Below are 18,940 nucleotides of genomic sequence, written 5' to 3' on the forward strand. Positions count from 1 at the left end.
GACACTGCGGTATGGTTCTGTCTGGTAATAGAAATGTAGCTCTTAGGATGTATGATAATGAAATTGGTGGACGAGCGTCGTTCCGGCAACGACGGCTAAAACTTGAATTATTGGAGGTTTGCATGCGGGACACAAAACAAATTCAATGAATTGATAGCTGACGAGCAGAATGCGCTGTATTTCATATTCTAGTAGCTCCAAGGCTCCTATCTCAGTATGGGGATGGTCCTGCTCCCGCCGCGATTCATTATTTTGTTCGCGGCAATGCAGGGATATTGCGATCCGCGGCTCTGGTTGGTCAGCATTCGATCTCTTTCGCAGCTGGCATTGAGCCTCGCCTATATATAGATTGCTATTAGCCTACCACTGGTGCATGTCCAATTGGTCATACTACTAGATAGCTATTGCTAAGAACGTATCGATCATGATAGTGCATGGGATAGAGCATGTTACGAATCTGATCATATCATTGGACTCAAGAGACCCCCATGTTGTACGGGCTTTCTCGGCTCACCGTGATACCTGATATCCAATCACCAGGTCATGTCTGGAAGAATGTAGCCCACCGAGTCCTCTGCGGTTCTGGAAGAACACGCATGCACCAAGCTGATAGCCCACCCTCAAACGTAAAATCCGCGGTCTCCCATTTCTCTGCAAGCCTATCCTTCCATTCTTCTATCCTGATGATTTCTTTTGCCCCATCAGAAGAAATCAAGGGCACCATGCCTTTGGGCACGCGTTCAGAAGGCCGAAGAAGCGGGCCAGTATAGAAGAATTTGTGCTCAGGATCGCAGATACCAGGGATCTTGGATAGATCACCCGACTCACACTGGCGGTAACATCGCCAACAAAGTGTCGACAACGCGCAAGAGCGGCAGAAATACCAGTGGTGGACGGACCCAATTTCCCGCTTACAGCTCGAACACTCGGTACAGAGGTCGCATACGATGCCAGTATACAAGGCATCGTCTATATGATCGTCGGTGCCACCATCCAAACATTGATCCTCGTCAGCTGTCAATTGTACATTTTGGAGTGTGCTGGAAACTTCAAGCTGCGCATCATCGTCTGATAATTCGGTAGCAACTGTCCTGTTGTAAGCCACTCTCCTTCGTGGCTCTGTGTGTTGCTTGATCAAGTATAACGCTGCCCCAAGGTCTTCATCGCTATGAGTAACGGCAAGGGATACCCTGAAAAGTCTCACAAAGGCATTGATGTCATTTGAAGGATCATCGTCTGATAGCAACGAGAAACACTCTTTGACACACCAGCGGAGAACATCTCTGGCATTTGTGATATCCCTACGTGCCCGGAGCCAGCTCGAGAGGACCAGACATATGTCGCCGAGTTCGCTATTTTCGTTCAGAATCAATGCAGGCCGTTCCCAGAAAGGAATATCGGCATCTTCCAGGCACAAGGCAGTTATTTTGGCTATTGACCGCTTTCTACAGGCCTTGTTCCGCACACTGGGGGAGACTGAAGAGAGAGAGGCAGTCTCATACCAACCCTGTACCCCTACATCTCTTCGCCCCTTTTCAAATAATGCTGTTGCGAGGAGAAATCTGAGTTCTTCGGGCCTATAAGGTTGAGTGTCGATTTTTTTCAAGGCTCCGGTGGTAAGATCAAGATAATCCTGATCTTGGGGGGTTAGGGCATAGTGAATGACCCTATATATTATGCGAGGATTCATCACGGAACACCCGAGGATGAAGCGCTCAAAATCCGGAAATAAACCTCTGCTGTCGGCTGTCTCCTCAAAATGAGTGAAAGCAAGGTCAAGCACGGACCGCAGACGGTGCGTTTGGTTCAGTTCCAGGAAGATCGAGAGGAAGGGGAAAAAGTCGTCATCGTGCTTGCCTCTCCTTTCCAGCAACAGATTCCAGGCTTCCTCTGCGGTTGCGATTGCATCATCTGTCAATTTTGCATGGTGTTTCATTTGCGCTTTATTTAGCAAGCCATCGATAAGATCATCGCGGGAATCATCCTCCTCGAAGGTGCTCCGCAGGGACTCTGATAATTCAAGGTGCTCTAATGCCTCTTTGTGCATCACGAGCTGGGTATATGCACGAGCCATGTCTCTGTGGATGACAAACAGGGACTGTGTGCTGAATGTAGGAGTTGCGTGATTTTTGTCAAGCGAAACTTGAAAATGCTCAAGCGCTTGCACAAAGCAATTTTTCAGGAGCAGCGCCTGAGCAACTCGCGCATGCCACATGGCTGTCTGCTGAAGCTTTTGTGATTGGGCAGGAATCAAGACCTTGGTAGGATCTCTGTCATTCCACATTACGTCTGATACCTTTGATGTTAGACTGCCCGCATCAGACTCCTTTATTCCTTTTTCCATCGTATTGTATACTGTCAAAATGGCGGGGGCGACAGCAGGCAATCCATCATCATGCTTGATTTCTTCTGGCTCTAGCCAGCGTTGGATCCAGCGCGCTACCATGAGTGAGAAGAGAACCGTGAAAGGACATGCATCACTTGTCATCGCTGACGCTCGGGCTTGATCCACAAAGCTCTGTTTTGAATCTGGAAGAAGCCAATGGAGTACAGCCTCAGCCCTCTTGTTTGCAGTATCCTGATCGTGAGCGTCAAGCCAGTAGGAACCGAGCTCTGATACATCGCACGATGGGTAGGTCGAATACGAGGCAGACCCCTGGACATCCACTTCTCGAAGAGACCACTCCCTATCTTGCTCGTTTCTGAACAGACTCGCAAGCAAAGTGGAGATATCTTCTCGTAGATTTCCCGCCTTTTCGGGATTTGCACGGGTGAGGTGTGATGGTATGAACTTCTCAGCATATTCCCACAGGTATCCTATCCATATATTAGAATATGGCGTCTGGTTCTCTTTGAGGGAATAGAGAAAAACATATAGGAAGTTCACTTCCGCTTGATCGACATTGACGTGGATTGGTGCGGACTCCGCAGACGTCCTAAAAAATTCATAAAAGGAGCTATGCCGAAGAGTTACAACGTCACCTTCTTCATCAAAATTGTCTTCGTCGTTGGCTCTGATGTAAAATAGAGAGGAGTAAAGCGTGCGGATATCATCTTCAAGGCCCATGAACTCCTCCTTCAGGATAAGCTCAAGAATGATTTCAAGCTGACGCACGGTCAGTGGTTTTTGAGCCAACGCGACAAATGAGAGCAAGATGTTCAACTGCTGAATCTGTGAAGCAGGCTCGTCCCGCTCTGATGCCTCATCGCCAGACAATTCTTCCCACTCAGACAGTTCTTTGCTCAGACGCTGCAGTTCTTCACGAAGCATGGCGCTGATCCCTCGCGGCATTGTCCTGATCACCTTCCGGATCTGCTCTTTGGTTCGACAGCGCAAAACAGCCCTGATGACAAGGGTGGCCCATTCCCACATGCCCTCGGCTTCCTGGCTGATCTCCTCGATAGTTTCTTCGAGTAAATGAGGGTACCCACGAAACAGCTTGGTCTTCTGTAGTTTCTGAGAGACGTATTCGTGGAGATCTTCCTTGTTCTCGTTATTGCCGACTTCAATCTCCGGAATCCAGCTCAACGAATGCTCGTCGAGCATGGAGCGCACGGAATCCCTGCTAAGGAGCACGATTCGTAAAGGGGAGGTTCGGCTGATATCGTCTTCCGCTAAGAAGCTACTCTCCAGCAGACTGAAAAGAACATCTTGTTCTTCCGTTTCAGCCTCATCAATGCCGTCAATCACCAAACATGCTGTAGTTACTGGTGGATCGTCGGTAAAGTAGTTTAAGAAGAGTTTCTCCCAAAGGACGTAGTTGTTTTCCGGGTCTTCTTTCATGCAGAAATCCTCGGCATGCACCGCAAAGCTAGATTGTTGCGTGGCCAGCTGCCATGCTATGGTTCGCAGAGCTTTATTGAGGGAGCGTAAGTCGACATCGTTGTTCCTGTGAAAGAAAGAGGCAACCACAGGCGCAGGGGTCGCGGATGACTCGTTTGAAAATTCGGTGATGATTTTGGATGCCAGGTGGGATTTACCTACTCCAGGGCCACCGTGAATCCAGAGGAGCGGTTGCGATCCTTGCCACCAGGACCGGAGCCTATCTTCAACCCAGCTGCCGGATCCCGGTATGCGATTCTGAGTGATGGAAGAGAAGACCTGGCCCGATGCAGAAACTGGGTCTAATGCTGCTTTGATCCTTTCCAGCCTCTCGCGGTTTTTTCTATCATCGTCTCTATTGAGCAGTTCCTCAGTATTTCGCAGAGCTTGATGGGTGAGATTGAGCCCATGAGCAGAAACCATCATATGTTCCTGGTTTGTCAACTCCTCTAGATTATCTAGCAAAGAGCTAATTGACGTATCCTCAACAAGTATATTCTTCGCCCACTTGGAAAATCTTGCCTTGAGTGAACCGTGGCTCAAGAGCTTTTGTGACGCCGCGCAAACTCTCAGGAAATTAACCAACACTTTCACAATGATTATTTTCATCCCCTCACTGGGGGTGACTCCCTTGTATGAGTCCAGACGCAGAGCAATGTTGCCCAGCTTCTGAAATAGGTCGACGATCACGTTGAATGCGTCACTAACTCTGCGTGCCGCCCGGATCATAAGGAGCATCGCACCCATGATCGATGATGCTGGAGGGAAAGCTGCAGCGGCAGCACCAGCGATCAGGTCACCCCAGCTTTCAAAGGGCGCCAGAACCATCTGCATTGCATGTAAAAGGGGCCGTTTTTTCATTCGAAAATCTTCAAAGTTGTCCCTTTCGGATTCTAGCTGGCGAGACAGGTCCTCAGGCCCCTGAACTTTGGGGAAACGCTCATCTGTTAACGAAATTCCGGTTTCTCTGCCATAATCCTGGCAGGCGCTATGCCAGAGGGACGGCAGACTGCTATCGGAAGGTTCCCTCGCAGTCACGACCATGGTGGTGAGCGGGCGATGAATTTCTGATCTGGAGATAGGAAAAGAGGGAATTATATATATATATATATATATATACGTATATACATATGTAATAAATATAGAAAATTAGATCTCGTGAATTCAGTATTCTAAGCCCCCTCAGTTGTGGGTGTCACGTTAAGGAGTTTCCTCATCAGGAAAAGTTAGATGCAGTAAACCCTGAGCCTCTAGTATTAGCAGTGATTGATTGGACACCTCCATAAGAATTATCCCGTGTAGAACCCATTTCTGCTAGTAAGCGAGTTCCTGGTGCTTGGCGGGGTATACGTAGAGAGGGGCTCTCTATACTCCGTAGGTGTGGGTTTCAACCAGCCACCTCTAGGGGATACCAGTAAAAACCGACCTACCTGACTAGGAAGAAGGCTCAGCCAATCAAGAAGCGTTAAACTTATTTTATATCCTCGCTACAGCGTTATATGCTCTATTAGGGCCCCATTAGGATCAGGGATTGGGGATATCTAGGGGGCTAGTTTCTTTGAGGATGTTGGAATTTCGGGGTCTACCCGAACTTTTAACAAGTCCCCCCGATCTCTCAGCCTCATCCTTTATATAAATATAACGTGTGTATTAAGAGCTTAAGCACGGTCAAAATCCTAAAAGAAATACTCCGCCATAGCTTTTATTTCCCCCACCTCCGGATTTAAATATGGAACCACCCTTGTTACTAGATTTGAATGTAAAAACCAGTCGGATCCACCATGATATCGGATATTAAAGACTGTATGATTGTTGAAGAGGAGTGAAGAGAGAGGACACACCCCGCAATCGATGATGTTGAAGGGTGTATGAGGGACAGACTTGATATATATATATCATGAGCATATTTTTACCACAATTTTAATAGGTACCGATAGTTACAATATTTACAGCCTTTCATGTCGAAATATATCATCAAATGGCGCTTCATCCAGAACTACTTAGCAGGTGACTGTAGCTGACCGAATTATAAGAATACTCGCTTGATGAATGGCAAGAGGAAGAGCATCTTGGGAGCGGATGGCCGATCAGATACCGTGGACGTAGGGGATCTCCATAATGACGGTAAGTCACGAAGTATGTAATCAGATGTACCGGGAAGTGGTGGGGTGGTAATTATCCATTAACACCCGTTTATTTTTCTTCTGCATCTATCATACTATACTCCGTGCATAGTATACCTTTGTAGTAAGCTGAAGTCTGAGCCCATTTCCACTTTCATCTTAGCGTCTCGGCACGTGTGGGCTAATCGCCGTTTTGTCCAAAAAAGGCAGCTCGGGACCAAAAGGAAATTCATACGGAATAGATAGTAAAAAGGTGATTTCTCCAAGTTGGGTTCAGAAACCTGAAATGCTTATTTGATCTACATATACAGCTTTCAACTGCCCACTTTTTAAAAGCCTTTTTTTTGTATTTAATTCCAGTCTGTCTCCTCACTTGATACTCGTATCTGCCCACGGGGTTGGTACATACAACACAGTACTTTGTTATCCACTAACCATGCACGGCTTGAACTATGACGTGACAATAATAAATGATATTCATTATGACTCACACCATAGACTTGCCGTTTCCCTTATGCTACCTTGGCTCTACATAAGAATGCCTAACCTCTCAATATAACATACATTTCGGCTGCGCCGGAGATAGAAGCAATGCCAAGTATTCTTCATAGGAACATAATACTCCATCTGGACTCCACGTGACCGGGCAATACGGGAATACGGGAAACGCCAGGGTCTCTCGGGCTCGGAGGCTCGGAGGTTGCTTGGGTTTTCGCCCGGACGATCCATGTGGGTCTCCAATATCAAGTCCCTCATACCTTGTTCAATCACATTCACAGTTTCTGTTGGGCTTATTTTTCTTTGTTTTTGCTTTTTGTTGGTAATCAAAGCAATAAAACGAAAGGCTTAAGTTTTGGAATACTTCAAACGTTGTATAACACGGGAGAAAGTTCCGGGACCATGGGTGGTTGAACGGCTAATCGGAAGCTTTTATGTAGTCTTCGGAGGTTGGAGCTGTATGGTGGACTTTTTATACTATCTCCGGCATCCCACATTGGGGTTAACATGTACGAAGATGTTGACTCACCGATTATCATATAATCAGATACCTATGTAGAATACAGTATTCAAACTATAGAAGTGGGCCTAGATCGCCGTTCCAATGATGATGCTCATTTCCTTTCAGCCCGCGTCATCCGCGCCTGGACATGTTATGGTATAGTTACTCCGTGCGCAACAGCCTCATATTTCCTCTGCCACAACTAGGTCTCGGAATTCGGCGATAGAACGGAAGGCCCCAGAGAAGGATGGCAAACACTGAAGCAATTGGGAAATATGGTTCTTGGTTATCCGAAAGAAAAATTCCATTCTTCGGGTCTCTGCCGTCTTAAACGGATCAAACCATTATTGCCGGGATAACCGGTCAGAGCTTCCACGTCTGGTGACGAAATCCACTAAGTGGCTACGGACCATACATCTGTCTTGGCGAATGATTTTTCGTATTGGTCCTGGACAAAGGGATTGACACTGGTGCTTATAAATCGCACCATATCCCCTACAGGGCTGAGGCAGCTGATTCCTATACATCCCCCATTCCTCCGCCTGGGCAATCATACCTAATACATAGTTCTTCTATATTGTTAATAGCTTGTACAAAGCTCCTACATCATGACACAAACACTCTTGGCGACACCGCACCACCCCGGGCGCAGCGGACGAGGTTCAGAGAGTGATAGCTCGCTCGATGAGATCGCGCAGGAGAAGCAGAATGCGCTGGCGGCAACACTTGGGCATCATGGAAAGGACCTCGACAATTCGGCATCCCCGAAACGGTGGAAGAGTTTCTGGACGGCATTTCGACACCTGGCGCACTTGACCCCGAAACAAGTTGACGATTTCATGGCGTCATATGTCATCTATAACCTGGACTGGTCCGACGAAAAACAAATGACCGAGTCGCTGGGCCCCAACTACCAAGAGAAAGTCGGCGATTGCTTGAAATCCTATTACGGAGTCCTGAACCACCTGTGCGCACTGGGCGATGTCGAAAAAATGTACATCCCGCCATGGATGAGCCCCAAGTCCAGCGTACTGGAGAACCAGATCCTATACGAGCGCTCAATCGCACAAGATATCGGCCTAGGGCCAGGAAAGAAGGTGCTGGATCTGGGCTGCGGCCGCGGGCGCGTCGCTGCCCACATGGCGCAACATACCGGCGCGCAGGTAACGGGCCTCAACATCGACCCGAACCAGGTCGAGCAGGCGACGACCTTCAACAAGGAGCACGGACTCCAGAATAACTTCGTCACGCAAGATTTCAACGATCTCCCTCTGCCCTTCGCCGACGAGAGCTTCGATGCGTTCTACCAGATTCAAGCATTGAGCCTGTGCAAAGATCTACCCGCCCTGTTCCGCGAGATCTTCCGTGTCGTCAAGCCGGGCTCGAAAATCTCCCTGTTGGACTGGATCAGCTTGCCGGATTACGACGCTAGTAATCCGGAACACGCGGAGCTCATGCGCCGTGTCAAGCCGCTCATTGGTGCTGTCGGTACACCCACGCAGGAAAGTCTCGAGGCGGCGTTGAAGGAGGCTGGGTTTGAGGTCGTGCGGTCGGAGAATGCTAGTATCGATGGTCTCCAAGCCCCACTTATCGATACCGTCGATGTATATTTCCGCACCCTCCGCCAGGCGATCCTTGCGCTCGTCAAGGTGCATGTGCTGCCAAAACACTTCAAGACTTTGATTAATCGTCTTTGTTTGGATGGTCAGGCTTTTGTTAAGATGGATCGCATGCGACTGGCTACAACGAGTTATAGTATCATCGCACAGAAGCCCAAGGCTTAGGCTTGGATCACGGTTTCTCGGCGGCACTCGAGGTATGAGGAAGTTGGATGGAATTCAACAATTTCCTGATATCGGACTCTGTGGAGATCAAGTCGAATCAGCATCCAGATCACACCCCCTCTCCACCTCGACGCCATTGTCGCCCCTCAGAATCGATTGGACATCTGGACACACATACCCTGTACATTTATAATCAACGGATTAGAAGGTTGTCGGATTTGACGCATGGGGGAGTTTCGGTTATTTATTCTATTTTTTTTTATCTGTTTGTCTTTTTTTTGGAGTGGTTTCTTGAGCAATAAGGAGTTTCATGAAGGGAATTACTTGCTATGGATTACCGTACATAGTTCACAATAAATACTACATTCAAGGATATCTTGTTTTAAGTAAATATCGCCTCAAAAAAACAACAAGCATAAAAACGAAAGAAAAATAAACAGATAATAGCATAATTATTTATGAACAATAAAAAGCAAAAGAAAAAAGAAAGGTCCTGCCCGGGATCGAACCGGGATTGCTGGTATCAGAAACCAGAGTGATGACCATTACACTACAGAACCCAATTGTTGAAGAGAGCTGCCCTTTTTATAGACAAGACACTACTTGGCTTTTATCTACATATTGCACACTGCACTCCGTCCACAGCTGTCCTGCAACATCCCCGCTATTCCCTATTAGGAGAATTCCATACACCCTTGTACCCCCCCTCTAGAATCTTGGAAATGTTCAAGTCTCCTTTGAGCTGCATCTGCATGGCAGCGTAAGCCCAGCACATCTTATCTGCAATATTTGAACCTGCTCCTTCCCTCCCAACCACCCCCGTGACCGTGGGGCAATCCCTCCATAATCTCCAAGCGCCCCGTAGATCCCGGCTTTTTTCTCCACCACAACAACCATATCTCCAATCTACCAGTACTCCATGTCTCCTTTACCGTCTTCCGTCACGGCACTATCTGCGCCGGGCAAAGTGCTCTTAACCGGTGGCTATCTCGTTCTAGACCGCGGCTACACGGGTACTGTGTTTGCGCTCGATGCCCGCATTCATGTTATTGTCCAACAACTGAGGAGGGGTCATCGCCGCGGGGCATCAGGATCTGGGCCCGCTGTTAGTGCCGAGGCGCTGTCTAATTCGGGCGCCGAGGATCAAGACGGGCAGGATACCGTCGTTGTGCGTTCCCCGCAGTTTGTTGATGCGGTGTGGGAATATGGTGTGCAGCGATGCGGGAATGGTGGGGGTGTCAAGGTCATCCAGAAAGGAGATGGGTATGCTTGGCTATCGCACTCTCTTTGCGCGAATATTAATTGACTAATATCACCTTGTTTCTCTTTAGACCACGAAACCTCTTTGTCGAGACCTCTCTCAGCTATGCATTGACTTATATCAGCTACGTTGCTGACTCTAAGGACTTCGGGTCCCTGTCGGTCACCATCATGGCTGACAGCGACTACTACTCGGAAACCGCTGCCTCCAGGGGTCCGGCGTCGCAGGGACGTGGTGGACGCTTTGTCAATTTCGGCGTTCCTCTTTTCGAAGCCCACAAGACAGGATTGGGCTCTTCAGCTGCTCTCGTTACTGCGCTTGTCTCCGCCTTGGTCATTCACCGCACCATGCAGCCGGAGGACCTCGGTGCCGGTCGAGATAAACTCCACAATCTCGCTCAAGCGGCCCACTGCGCAGCCCAGGGGAAGGTCGGATCTGGATTCGACGTTGCTAGCGCTGTCTACGGTTCGTGCCTCTACCGACGTTTCTCGCCGTCAATCCTGGAGTCTCTCGGTGATGTAGGCTCGGCTGGTTTCGAGGAGCGCCTGTTCCCCATTGTGGAGGACTCGGACCCCGAGCATCCATGGGACACCGAGTGTGTTGACTTTGGCATGCAGCTCCCCCGCGGGATGCAGCTGGTTCTGTGCGACGTGGACTGTGGTTCCCAGACCCCTTCGATGGTCAAGAAGGTTCTCGAATGGCGAAATAACAACCGCAAAGAAGCAGATATTCTCTGGGCTAGCCTCCAGAACAACAATGAGCGACTGCGTCAAGAGCTCAAGCGCCAGGCTCAACACCCCGATGCCAATCCCGAAGGCGACTTTTCTGATATTCGTACCCTTATTCAGCGAACACGCCAGCATATTCGCACATTGACCCGCCGGACGGGTGTCCCCATTGAACCGAGCGTACAAACCGAGCTGTTAGACAGTGTTTCAGAGATCGAAGGTGTCATTGGCGGCGTCGTCCCGGGGGCTGGAGGATACGATGCCATCGCGCTTCTAATCCAGGATGATCCCACTGTAATTGCGCGTCTGAGAGATCATCTTGTGAACTGGACGAGCACGATCGAGGATGACTTTGGAGGCAAGATCGGCAACGTACGACTGCTAGGCGTGCAGCACGGATCCGAAGGTGCGAAAAATGAAATGCTGGAGCAATATGCCGGTTGGGTCTAGGTTGCTCTCTGGTTTTGAAACAAGGCAACCAGTGTCCCAGCCCACCATGACTTATCAACAACGTGTTTCGGCTACCAGCTTAGCCTCTTTCCCTTATTGCATCCTAGGCCGGACCCTCCAGAAAATAAACAGGCCTGTAGGATAATTAATTGCATGAATCACGGCTGAAATATCGACATTGACTCGAATGTGTTTCCTATCTTTCACCTCTCCACCCCATGCGCTCCATCAGTACCTACCTATCTGTGTCTCTATCTTCAGACTTATCCCCCTGCATATGCACCACGAGCGAGTCCTATGCTTGACCGAAGACTGCTCGTTTTTTTTTTTTTTACCCGACATCCCCCTGTGTGTGACCATGTCTGTTTGCCAGTCTATTTCAATATAGACTGGACTGCTCTCAAGGAAACGGACTGCGCAGGTCGATATTCTTCAGCTTCATGATACCTAGCATATGAGATATTGAATACACATAGAATCCACTTGCATTTCATGGTGACAGTGAAACGATGAAACAGTCACAGCTGCATGTATCTTTCGTATTATAGTCATGAGATCCTAACCGTCGTACAGAGAGTACAGAGCTACAGATGTGGAGAAAATGACCTGTCTGTATGCAATTACAAGAATAGTTGGCCGGTTATGCGGCCTTATGATGTCCTTTTAGTTGGTATTTCTATGAAGTAGATGTCTTTCTAGTATATATGTATGAAGGCGGTAAAAAGAAGCATACTTTGTACCTTACTATAACTAGGGATTTATGCAACTATCCAGACATCCATAGATGTCCAGATCTGCATAGTATGAACGATGTAGCATACAAACAAGACTTATCTTGGCCTAACTAATTTCCCCGGATCTTCAATTGATATTCTCTATATATTTATGATGACATTAAAGTACTAGAGTATTCATTTATTCCCAGGTTTGTTTTTTTCCCCTTTGACCCAAAAATAGGGGGAAATAATTTGGGTGCAGTTTCAAAGCCCGTTCAACCAGGGTCAAGAAGTCTGTTAGCTTGCAGATCCCATTTTGCCTTCTTTCTTCCTCTTCAACCTATTCAAATACAATCGAATCTCATTTGGAGGGGGTACATATATGTACAGCCATTCCATTCCACACTAGTTGAGGTATTATCCTACGCCTCCCGCTTAATCTTGACTCCTCACATTTGCATCTCTCCCTCTATCTCCTCCCATTCCAGCTCTCACGGAATACCCTTCCTTTCCAAACCCACCCCGTTGACAGTTCCCCTTTTCCAACGGGGAGAAGTCAATCGTTATCTGCCATCGGGGCATCCTGAAATGTCTACAACCGATCAACCGGAGTCGGGGCCAACCTCCAACAGAGATATCAACCAACCCCCAGTCACAACTTCTCCGCAGGATCAACAGACCACAGCACCAACCACAGAGCTCCAGGCCCAAGCAGACCCCGTCGCTGATACGTCCATTTCATCTGTCCATGATCAAACACCCGCGAACCAGACCCAAGTCCACCCCGCAACTGGTCCCAGTGGCGAAACTGAATCCGCCCCCGTGACAGCACCACCTACAACCATCAACCCCCCTCAAACTTTCGACAACGCACCTGCTGTCGCGCTGGCACAACAAACTACACCGCCTTCAATGGATGCCGAAGAGCCAAAGACCGCGCCCGGGACGTCGACGGAGCACTCCGACGACGGCTCTGGGAAGGAAGTCGAGGAAGATACTGATGCTGGTCCGTCGCTGGTGATTACGCTGCTGTTGACGACAGGGTCGCGACACCCGTTTACTATTGATGGAAAATATTTAAAGAAGCGGTCGGTAAATGTTGAGAACTCTGATCCGTTCTTGATGAGCGTCTACACGCTTAAGGAGTTAATCTGGCGCGAATGGAGATCTGGTAAGAGTTTATCCCCGACCTAGACCTCTACGTGGGCATCAGATGGACAGAACACATCTTGATGTGTGATATCGTGGAATAAGAATCGCTAAGCTAACGCCGTTATCGATGCAGATTGGGAGACCCGTCCTTCGTCACCGAGCTCTATCCGTCTTATATCATTTGGGAAGTTGTTGGATGATAAGTCGCCTGTTTCTGGTATGTTCCCATCATGATCGCATGGTTGCTATGGTTATAGACCTTGATACTAACAACCCAACTAGACTCCAAGTTCAGCAAGGAACATCCAAACGTCGTCCATATGACCGTCAAGCCACAAGAAGTCGTCGATGAGGAAGACGCAAAGGGAGCAAAGGCACAGTACAGCCGGGACGGCGAAGCCAGTGAGCGCAGTCCTGGATGTCGATGCGTGATTCTATAATCTCGCTGCCCTAGCTACGGGTCTCAAGTGTGGACGGCCTGCTTCCGGCAAGGCTGTTGTCTGCTGCTTACATCCTTCCATCCTAATACCCAACCTTTCCTCCCTTGTCCGTCTTCTGCCAAGTCCTCCACCCTCTATCTACCTGCTATTGCGGCGATATGCCTAATTCTGCCTGGACGCAGAATCAACATCCCTGTTTTGCCGCGCCAACATGGGCGCTCTGGAAGCGGCGTTTGGACATTCCCTTCCTCTGACTGGACCTCTATCCTAGGAATATGGATTTCGACTTATCCCTCTTATCTCTGTGCCATGTTTGGGCCGTCCCCTTATTCTCTCATCGCCATATCGTCTACATGCGGGCCTCATTCATCTATTCATGGATCTTCTCTACTGGAGTGCTTCGGGGATTTTTCGACTGTGTCTTCCGAGGGCTCGATCTGAGATTCATTCTTTGCTTTTATCGCATTGCTGTCACCATTATTCTTACCCCGATTTCTCGATATATACCCCCTCCAATCCGACTTTCCTTTGCTTTGTGCTCTATCATTTCCCCTGTATGGTTCCTTCCCCCATTGACTTTCGTGTACTTACGACTTTGACCCCCTACTTTCTCTCTGTCCCTCTTTTCCTTGCGTTTGATTGCTTTCGCTTGCTTTTATAACTGCCTAGGGTGGTTAGTCGTAGTGTATAGGGTGTTTTTGGAGAAGACCCCGGGTTGATATATTCCTTTGTCATATATTAAATAACTTTTTTTTAAAGTGTCTATATGTTTCCACGGTCTTTGTTAGAACTGCTAGAAAGGGACTCGAGGTCGACGATCGATTTGGAGTAGCGTACTATTCGTTTATACCGTAGAAATATATATTATTATAGCTGAAGGTGGTTCTGCAAGACTACTGGGTAGAAATAGACCATGGATTGATTCAATATATCGAGAGTACTGCACTGCCCTGATAACAGACAGACAAACAGCCCGAAAACCCACCGAGTCCAGTGATCTATCATTCTATTTGACGACATGAGGTAGGAGTATGACGAGGGACGTAAGAGGAGAATAGTAGAACACATCGACATAGAAAAGCAGAGAAACAAAAGAACACCATATCATCAAAGCCATTAGAAGTCCATCTTGAGCCTCTTCTCCATCTCGTCATGGAAAGCAGGCGGCTCACGGAGGTCATCACCTAAAGCAACCAAGTTAGCCAAAACACATCCAAACTCAACATCAAGAACCACCCAAATCTAAACCGTAACATACCGTGGTAAATATCCTCCCACTGAACCTCACTATCCCGACCTCCAATAACAAGAATATCCTCATGAACATTTCCACCCCGCACACCGCCAAGCACAGCAGGCCGGAAAGTCCCATCCCGAACGATCTTTAGCTCCATCCCGCGACGAACGGGCTCCGCAATACCATACGCCCGACGCAGTCCCTCCATCTTCAAGGCGTCCTGTGTAGCCCGCCACGCGATAAGTCGTGCCTCGAGAGGGTGCGTAGATGATGGAATCTCGCCGCTGGAGTTCGTGGACGACGCGTGTGCGGTCGCGGCCTGCGTGAGCTTGTTGCGGAGAGTATCCGGGAGACCGGGAGCGGAGGGAGCACCTTTGGATGGGCGGGGTGCTTGGAGGCCTGCTTGTTGCCGGGTTGTGAGGTTGCTCGTTTGTGTTGCGTTGCCGCTTGGGGGGGCGATGCGGAGGGACTGGGGGGGTTTTTTTGTTAGTTTTATTTATTTGAAATTGGGACCAGAGGTGGATTGGAGGGTTCAAGGATCGGGGTTTGGTGATGGTGATGGTGCTTCTAGATGCTTGCTTATAGGCTGGACTCCAGGGTGATGTCCCGGGTCCGTAGCTTGATAACGTACCATGATGACGGGTGGATAATGCTAGGTTTTCGGGTTCAAGGTTCGAGATCGCAGATTGAACAAGTCTAGGTGTGTATTTAAAGCTCGGAAAGGAGATAGAAAAGTAGAAACAAGGGTAAAGGGAGGATGCAAGATGACAACCACCGATGATGCTTCAGGCAGAGAGAAGCAGCGCGGCCAGCTCCTACGACAGACGAGAAGAACCAACAAGGCAACTCCCCCAACACCATCCAATCACGTGCCCTCCACTTCCGCCGGGCCAACTCAATTCTATCGCGATATTCTCCAGCGAAAGGGGAACCAAATCTCACACCTCACACCACCCAACATGACTCAATTATTCTCCCCAATAGCCCTTCGGGCCCTACGGACTCTCATCCACCGTCCTGCGATCTCCTCCCCCCTCTGCCGCACCATCACCACATCACCCGCTATCTCCTTCGCCTCGAAACAATCCCCCATCACCTCCCGCCTCAACTTCCACCCCGTCTTCCGCACAGCCGCTGCCGGCTTCTCCGCTGTGCCGAAGCGGCAATTCTCTAGCTCGCCGATCATCCGCGCTACGTACAACCAGGTCCGCCGCGGTATTCGTACTGGACAGCGGGCTCGTCGCGGTGGTTCGCCTGCGCTGAAGGGTACACCTGGTTTGAAGGGTGTTTGTCTTAAGACCGGTGTTACCAAGCCCAAGAAGCCTAACTCTGGCGAGAGGAAGGTTGCAAGAGTACGATTGAGTTCTGGGAAGGTTATTACTGCTTATATTCCTGGTGAAGGTAAGATTTACTTGCAATTGGATTGGATTGGTGCTTGGAATGAGATTCTATGAATTCTGTTCCGGTGCTGTTTTTTGTTACGGGATTTTTGGCTAATTTTATTGTACAGGCCACAATATCCAGCAACACAGTGTTGTCCAGGTCCGTGGTGGACGTGCTCAGGATTGTCCCGGTGTGAAGTATACCCTTGTTCGTGGTGCGATGGATTTGGTAAGTCCTTCTTTTGCTTCCGATTGTATACACCCGCTTTCGGGGTGTATGTGTTCCAAGATCTTTTACTGATTGTATGCTACTAGGGTGGTGTTGGAAGCCGTATGACGAGTCGCTCGAAGTACGGTGCGAAGAAGCCGAAGACCAACTAAGATGGAGTCAGGAATACAGGTTGATCGATTGACCTGCTGTGAGATTATACAATTTGGCCTTGTTTGATCAGCTGCTGTATAAGAGATAGCCTTATTGGGCTACTTGGATTTGGCTTTTTGTGCTCTTCGCTGAGCAACTTCTGTTCATATTTGCATGTAACACTACGATACGGATTGCGACTGTTTATTATCATATTATCTCTTTCGATATCAAATCTCTTTAAGTCAAGTGTATTGATATCTTTCAAATTTTAGAGGTATAGAAAATGGTTCCGGGAATATCAATTTACTCCGGACCCATGCAACAAAATAAACCACAAGGACGAACGCTCGAAAACCCATAGTAACACATGTCTGACATCGAAGGAAAACCTCTTGCGGGTAACGCGATATTGGGAATCAAAATGAAACAGTTGAAAGTTAAACGTGCAGCTTTTTGCCCAAGCGTGGTAAAAATCGAATAGCATATTGCTTCATCCAGGTGAGATATCCACCACAAGAGGAGCAGTGGGCAAGGTGCACGGTAATTTTACCGAGGTTTATAGTTGCCGCGCAAATGGGTGACACTGCCAGCCTCCAAAAAGCGCAGCGCTTCGTATCCAGGCGAGACAACCGACCCGCGCATTGTCGCCAATAAGGAAACGACTGGGCTATCCGTGGATATACCCAGAGGGACCGTGAACGATATGAGTGAATCAGTCGTATTTCTTGTCCCATCCGTTGGGCTTCTCCATCTTGGTAATATCGAACCAACGCTTGGTGCCTGTATCGCAGTTAGTGTTGTACTATAGGTATAGATCGGAGGGTTATGGACATACAAGAGTAATCCTTCCAGTCGAAGTTATCCTTCGGTTGGCAAGAACACCTCAAGTCTAGACGTTTCTTCTCATCCGAGGGGCAATGCGTGAATGGGACATGGTAGTAGGCGATGTCATCCCAGAAGTGAATTTCCTCTTTCTTCAACATCAGAGAAGCGGCGATGGAGTGAACCGGTGCGTCGCCCCATCGCTCATAGAAGAAACCACCGTCCTTGTCCAAAGATGTGAAATAGTCAATGTATGCGTCGGATCGCAGCCACTCCAAGCTGCCAATTTCAAAGTTTGACCACTGGCAGAAATGTTAGCGAGATTCAAGTTTAACTCAATTGGAAGTGCTTACGAAGTGGCAGTTGTTGTAGGTTTCTCCACCGTCATTGCTGATGAATTCCATGCCATTACCCTCGGAAACATACTCGGGGTGATTGCCTGTGAACTTCTTCACGCTATCCCACAGGGTAGGAATGGTCGCCACATACTCGTACAGACTGATGACAAAGCTGTACTTCTTGTTGTTCACCTTCATGAAGCGGAATGGATCGGAGTCGATATCGCAGTAGAGCTCAATGCTAGGCTCAACGCGCCAGTAGTACTCGAAGTTCATCATGAGGGGGTGGCGGAAGAAGAACCCGGACTCATAACGGCACATATGACGGTAACTCTCCGATCCACCGTAAATGATCTTCTTGCGGTCCATCTCCTGTCGCGCTTCCTTGGCCTTGTCCTGGTCGATCCACTCTGGGTATGACCAGTGTTCTTCGGGGATGACACCATAATGAGTTTTGCCCGAGACCAGTGCGGTGGTCAATTTCTTGAACTCCTCATCGAACTCCTCATCGTTCAGGAATACCCAGTCATAGTTGTAGTTGTGGTTGAAACGGTCTTCGACAGCTCGAATGGACTTGACCATGTCCCAAAGGTCGGAATTACGCGCGAGGGTGACAAAGGTGGCGTTTACACGTTCGGCATGGTGTGCGCCGATAACTTGCGGTTTTTGCGACTTGACTGAATCGTATGTGGGGGCCTTGGGTGTAGGAGTAGTTAACCCGGTGGTAGGCATCGGGATGGAGGACTTTGAGACGAAGAAGAAGACCGCCAATGCCTACTCAACGTTAACGACTGAACTTCGTAAGCATGAAGAAAAGACTCACCATGACGGCAAAGAGTAGGTAGCGCGCATATCGAATATTGATAGACATGGTGATGTGGGGGGGGGGGGGGGGGGAAAANGGAACAATGATGATTCCCCGTTAAGTGGCAAGGCAACAACAGAGGTCAGACCGGCGCAGTTAGTACCAATCCAGATTAGAAAGCGAGCGACATCAATGGAGAATAGGACGAAATTAAAATTGAGGAACAGCCAGTGAAAATCCCGAAGGTTTTTTAGGGGGGAGGAGGGGAGATTAAAGGTGGAAAAGATGAAAGGCCGCGCAAGACAATGACAACCGCTTTCAGCCACTTGGGGTGTCACCCAATTTGAGACATTCTAATGCTCAGGGGATATTATTAGAGTACTGGTGCGTGGGTTAGTAAGATCCATGTTTATTCGATCTTGGAGATGATATCAAATCCACTTATAAAAGATAAGGAAAGGGGAAATAATCCTCGTTGCTATACAAGTTCAAGGTAACTATCTCTTGTCGACTCT

At 48.6% G+C, this 18,940-nt stretch overlaps 7 protein-coding genes across 7 annotated transcripts; 4 read left to right on the forward strand and 3 right to left on the reverse strand.

Annotated features, from left to right (window-relative positions):
* Positions 1 to 541: 541 nt before the first annotated feature.
* Positions 542 to 4,867, reverse strand: PEX2_107650 (NACHT domain protein; the record flags this gene model as incomplete). The annotated part of the gene is made up of 1 exon (XM_016748033.1): positions 542 to 4,867. The coding sequence occupies one exon, from the start codon at positions 4,865 to 4,867 to the stop codon at positions 542 to 544; it is 4,326 nt and encodes a 1,441-aa protein (XP_016594875.1).
* A 2,687-nt stretch (positions 4,868 to 7,554) lies between these two features.
* Positions 7,555 to 8,730, forward strand: PEX2_107660 (class I SAM-dependent methyltransferase; the record flags this gene model as incomplete). The annotated part of the gene is made up of 1 exon (XM_016748034.1): positions 7,555 to 8,730. The coding sequence occupies one exon, from the start codon at positions 7,555 to 7,557 to the stop codon at positions 8,728 to 8,730; it is 1,176 nt and encodes a 391-aa protein (XP_016594876.1).
* Positions 8,731 to 9,649: 919 nt separating this feature from the next.
* On the forward strand, positions 9,650 to 11,169 carry erg8 (phosphomevalonate kinase; the record flags this gene model as incomplete). The annotated part of the gene is made up of 2 exons (XM_016748035.1): positions 9,650 to 9,993; positions 10,062 to 11,169. The coding sequence occupies 2 exons, from the start codon at positions 9,650 to 9,652 to the stop codon at positions 11,167 to 11,169; spliced, it is 1,452 nt and encodes a 483-aa protein (XP_016594877.1).
* Positions 11,170 to 12,473: 1,304 nt separating this feature from the next.
* Positions 12,474 to 13,643, forward strand: PEX2_107680 (uncharacterized protein; the record flags this gene model as incomplete). The annotated part of the gene is made up of 4 exons (XM_016748036.1): positions 12,474 to 13,056; positions 13,171 to 13,254; positions 13,320 to 13,439; positions 13,492 to 13,643. 4 exons carry the CDS (start codon positions 12,474 to 12,476, stop codon positions 13,641 to 13,643), a joined length of 939 nt encoding a protein of 312 aa, XP_016594878.1.
* Positions 13,644 to 14,593: 950 nt separating this feature from the next.
* Positions 14,594 to 15,348, reverse strand: PEX2_107690 (proteasome maturation protein; the record flags this gene model as incomplete). Its single annotated transcript, XM_016748037.1, has 3 exons — positions 14,594 to 14,661; positions 14,736 to 15,183; positions 15,346 to 15,348. 3 exons carry the CDS (start codon positions 15,346 to 15,348, stop codon positions 14,594 to 14,596), a joined length of 519 nt encoding a protein of 172 aa, XP_016594879.1.
* A 325-nt stretch (positions 15,349 to 15,673) lies between these two features.
* On the forward strand, positions 15,674 to 16,477 carry PEX2_107700 (mitochondrial 37S ribosomal protein uS12m; the record flags this gene model as incomplete). The annotated part of the gene is made up of 3 exons (XM_016748038.1): positions 15,674 to 16,115; positions 16,225 to 16,325; positions 16,412 to 16,477. The coding sequence occupies 3 exons, from the start codon at positions 15,674 to 15,676 to the stop codon at positions 16,475 to 16,477; spliced, it is 609 nt and encodes a 202-aa protein (XP_016594880.1).
* Positions 16,478 to 17,172: 695 nt separating this feature from the next.
* On the reverse strand, positions 17,173 to 18,491 carry PEX2_107710 (glycosyltransferase family 15 protein; the record flags this gene model as incomplete). The annotated part of the gene is made up of 4 exons (XM_016748039.1): positions 17,173 to 17,240; positions 17,296 to 17,584; positions 17,636 to 18,394; positions 18,444 to 18,491. 4 exons carry the CDS (start codon positions 18,489 to 18,491, stop codon positions 17,173 to 17,175), a joined length of 1,164 nt encoding a protein of 387 aa, XP_016594881.1.
* Positions 18,492 to 18,940: the final 449 nt, after the last annotated feature.

The sequence above is a fragment of the Penicillium expansum genome, assembly GCF_000769745.1.
Source record: "Penicillium expansum strain MD-8 chromosome Unknown contig370, whole genome shotgun sequence".
NCBI lineage: Eukaryota > Fungi > Ascomycota > Eurotiomycetes > Eurotiales > Aspergillaceae > Penicillium > Penicillium expansum.